Source organism: Hydra vulgaris, chromosome 14 (assembly GCF_038396675.1).
Source record: "Hydra vulgaris chromosome 14, alternate assembly HydraT2T_AEP".
NCBI lineage: Eukaryota > Metazoa > Cnidaria > Hydrozoa > Anthoathecata > Hydridae > Hydra > Hydra vulgaris.
This window is the reverse complement of record NC_088933.1, coordinates 13,284,791-13,287,648: the sequence shown is the minus strand read 5'-3', so window position 1 is coordinate 13,287,648 and position 2,858 is coordinate 13,284,791. Positions and strand designations below refer to the sequence as shown.

The 2,858-nt window shown below is 26.4% G+C and overlaps 1 protein-coding gene across 1 annotated transcript; it reads left to right on the top strand.

The window, feature by feature from the left end:
• LOC136090931 (ATP-dependent DNA helicase PIF1-like) lies at positions 1–2,253 on the top strand. The gene is made up of 4 exons (XM_065817908.1): positions 1–390; positions 473–565; positions 719–867; positions 1,005–2,253. Exons 1-4 carry the CDS (start codon positions 1–3, stop codon positions 2,251–2,253), a joined length of 1,881 nt encoding a protein of 626 aa, XP_065673980.1.
• The last annotated feature ends 605 nt before the right edge of the window (positions 2,254–2,858 follow it).

Sequence of the window (2,858 nt, the reverse complement as noted above, 5' to 3'; positions counted from 1 at the left end):
ATGCAACTAACAGAAAATGATTTGGATTTTTTGATGGAAAAAATATACCAATTCAATCGAGCTCACCCAGCTACATTGGAAGAAATTCGAATACATGCGATTAGTTCAAAACAAATTTTATGTAGACGATGTCAATGGTATGGTGAGTACAAGTGGGATGATTTTTTCATTCAAGAAATGAAACGAGTACCTCATATATTGATTTTGATGGTCTTTCAATATATTAAAAAACATTATCATATTTATTTGAATTTAAATTTTGAATGTTTTTATGATTTTTTTAAATTAAAATGTAAAGAAGATGTTTTAAACCATGTAAAAGAAAAATGTGAAGAAATTGAAAATTGTAAACATTATTTAAACGAATGTGAAGAGTGTGATGAGTATAGAGTATCTGATGGTAAAACTTGTTCATTTATATATTGTGAAAAATGTTTTAATTCTGTATATTAATTGACAATTTTTTTTTTAGATGAATAAAATAAATGAAAATAACAACTTGTTGGAATTATTAAACAAACATAATGAACAAATAAACGTATTGAACAAAGATGAAATGTCAGCTGTGAAATTTTTATTACTTGTTAATGGGAACAAAAACAATTTTTCAACTAAATTGGAAAAACTGATCAATAGAAACATTATATATATGATGTTTTTTATAAAATATGGTGTAATATTTTTATATTCGAAATAAATTTTTTTTTTTTTTTTTTAGATGAATAATATAAATGAAAATAAAAAAATGTTGGAAAAGATTGTAAATATGAATTCTTTGTTGAAAGAAATTCGCGAAACTTTAACTGACGAGGAGAAAGAAAATGGCAAAACTTTAACTGACGAGGAAATGGCATCTTTGAAATTTTTGTTAGACGAAAACGATAGTGACTTTTTATTTAAAATACGAACAAATTTAAATGTTAAACTGATTTTGTTATTCTTTTTTATCAAATATTCTTATATGTATTTTTTTCAGTAAATAAAAAAAATATTTTTTTTTTCAGCAAAATATTAAAAAAAATGTTATCTTTGCAACAACAAAAAGCACTTCAATGGCTTGATGAAGGAAAGAATTTCTTTATTACTGGTGGTGCTGGATGCGGTAAAAGTTATATTGTCAACCAAATAGCTCAAAGCGAACAAATTTATAAAACAATACATATTACGGCGAGTACAGGAAAAGCATCTTATTTAATCAATGGTGTCACCATACATGCTTTTGCTGGTATAGAAACTGGTGTTAAAAGTGTCGATTATTATAAACGACATATGCATCAAGACATTAAAAAAACATGGTTGGAAACTGATGTTTTAATTATTGATGAAATTTCAATGATTAGTGCTTCAACATTTGATTTATTACATTCGATAGCTTGTGAAATTAGACAATGTTACGATGAATTATTTGGTGGTATACAAGTAATTGCTTGTGGTGATTTTTTTCAGTTGCCACCTGTTTCAGGTCAATTTGTTTTTAAATCACAAATATGGCTACACTACATGACAGAAGTGTTGGTTTTAACTCAATGTTTTAGACAAAAAGACGACGAACAATTTTTTGGAGCTTTAAATGAACTACGTGTTGGTCAAGTTTCAGACAAAACTATTGATTATTTTATGACACGTTGTTTTGAAAAAGATGAAAATTTAAACTCTAAATATACAAGATTGTTTTTTAGAAACATCGAAGTGGATGTTTATAACAATCAAAAAATGGAAACTATCAAACAAGAAGGGTATTGGTTTTATGCTAAAGATGTTATTAAAAATCGAAATATTCCATGCTCGTTTCAAATTCCGGCAGCTGTTCATCTTAAAATAGGTGCTATTGTGATGCTTGTAAGAAATATTAATGTGGAAGAAGGTTTGTGTAATGGTACTATTGGTACCGTTATTTTAATAGAAAGTAATGCAGTTTGGGTGATGATGAATAAAAAAGAAGTCAAAATTGAATGTGTCAAAGAAGAAATTTTAGATTGCTCTCATACTGTCGTGGGCTCAAGATTTGGTTTGCCTTTAAAATTAGCATTTTCTTTTACGGTTCATAAAGCACAAGGAAGTACCATGAATAAAGCCGTTGTTCAATTTAATTCAAAGGCTTTTATTAATAGTCTTTATTATGTTTCTTTATCACGAGTTTGCAATATTAACGATATATTTATAATTATTAATAATAAATTTGATTTACGAACACTATTTAAAAGTATTACTGTTGATTCTGATGTTTTGGAATTTTATAAAAAATACATGTAAATTTTTTTTTTTTTAGATTCTTAAAAAAAATGAAATTTGAATATCAAACTGAGGAAACTCGTTTTAGTAACAACAATATATACACGGAACATTTTTTTTACATTAAAGATGGTTATAAAGATGAAGATATTGTAGAAGAATCACAACTTTATTCTGAAACTCAAAGTCCTGATGAAATTGTTTATCATGTTGAACAAAAAACAATGGAAGGTTTTGAAACACAAATGAAAAACAGTATTCTTTTTGCTGACTTGTTTCAAAATTTCTTATTGGGTTATAATATTGTTACTTTGTGTTGCAAGTCTATTGAAAATGGTTATTGTAAAATAATGAAACGTTGTTACAATTCACCTGTTTATTTTATTAAACCTTTAGAAGGACCTACAAATTTGCGTTTTATTCAAGATGCCAATGTGCGAGCTGTTTTTAATGTTTTAGAAAACGACAGCGGATGGAAGATAATACGATTATGTAATATTAAAATTAAAACTTTATCCAATTTAACAGAAAGATCCATGATGAAATTACGAGATTTTGAATTGTCTGGTTTTAAAAGAAAAATGATCATGACAGATGAAGAAATTGAAAAAAAGAAAAAACTCAAC

Bases quoted from the DNA above. Each gene is read 5' to 3' on its own strand.
- LOC136090931 (XM_065817908.1), top strand. From the start codon at position 1: ATGCAACTAACAGAAAATGATTTGGATTTTTTGATGGAAAAAATATAC. The intron at 566-718 runs GTGAAATTTTTA...TTTTTTTTTTAG, and splicing joins ACAAAGATGAAATGTCAGCT to ATGAATAATATAAATGAAAA. The intron at 868-1,004 runs GTTAGACGAAAA...TTTTTTTTTCAG, and splicing joins ATGGCATCTTTGAAATTTTT to CAAAATATTAAAAAAAATGT.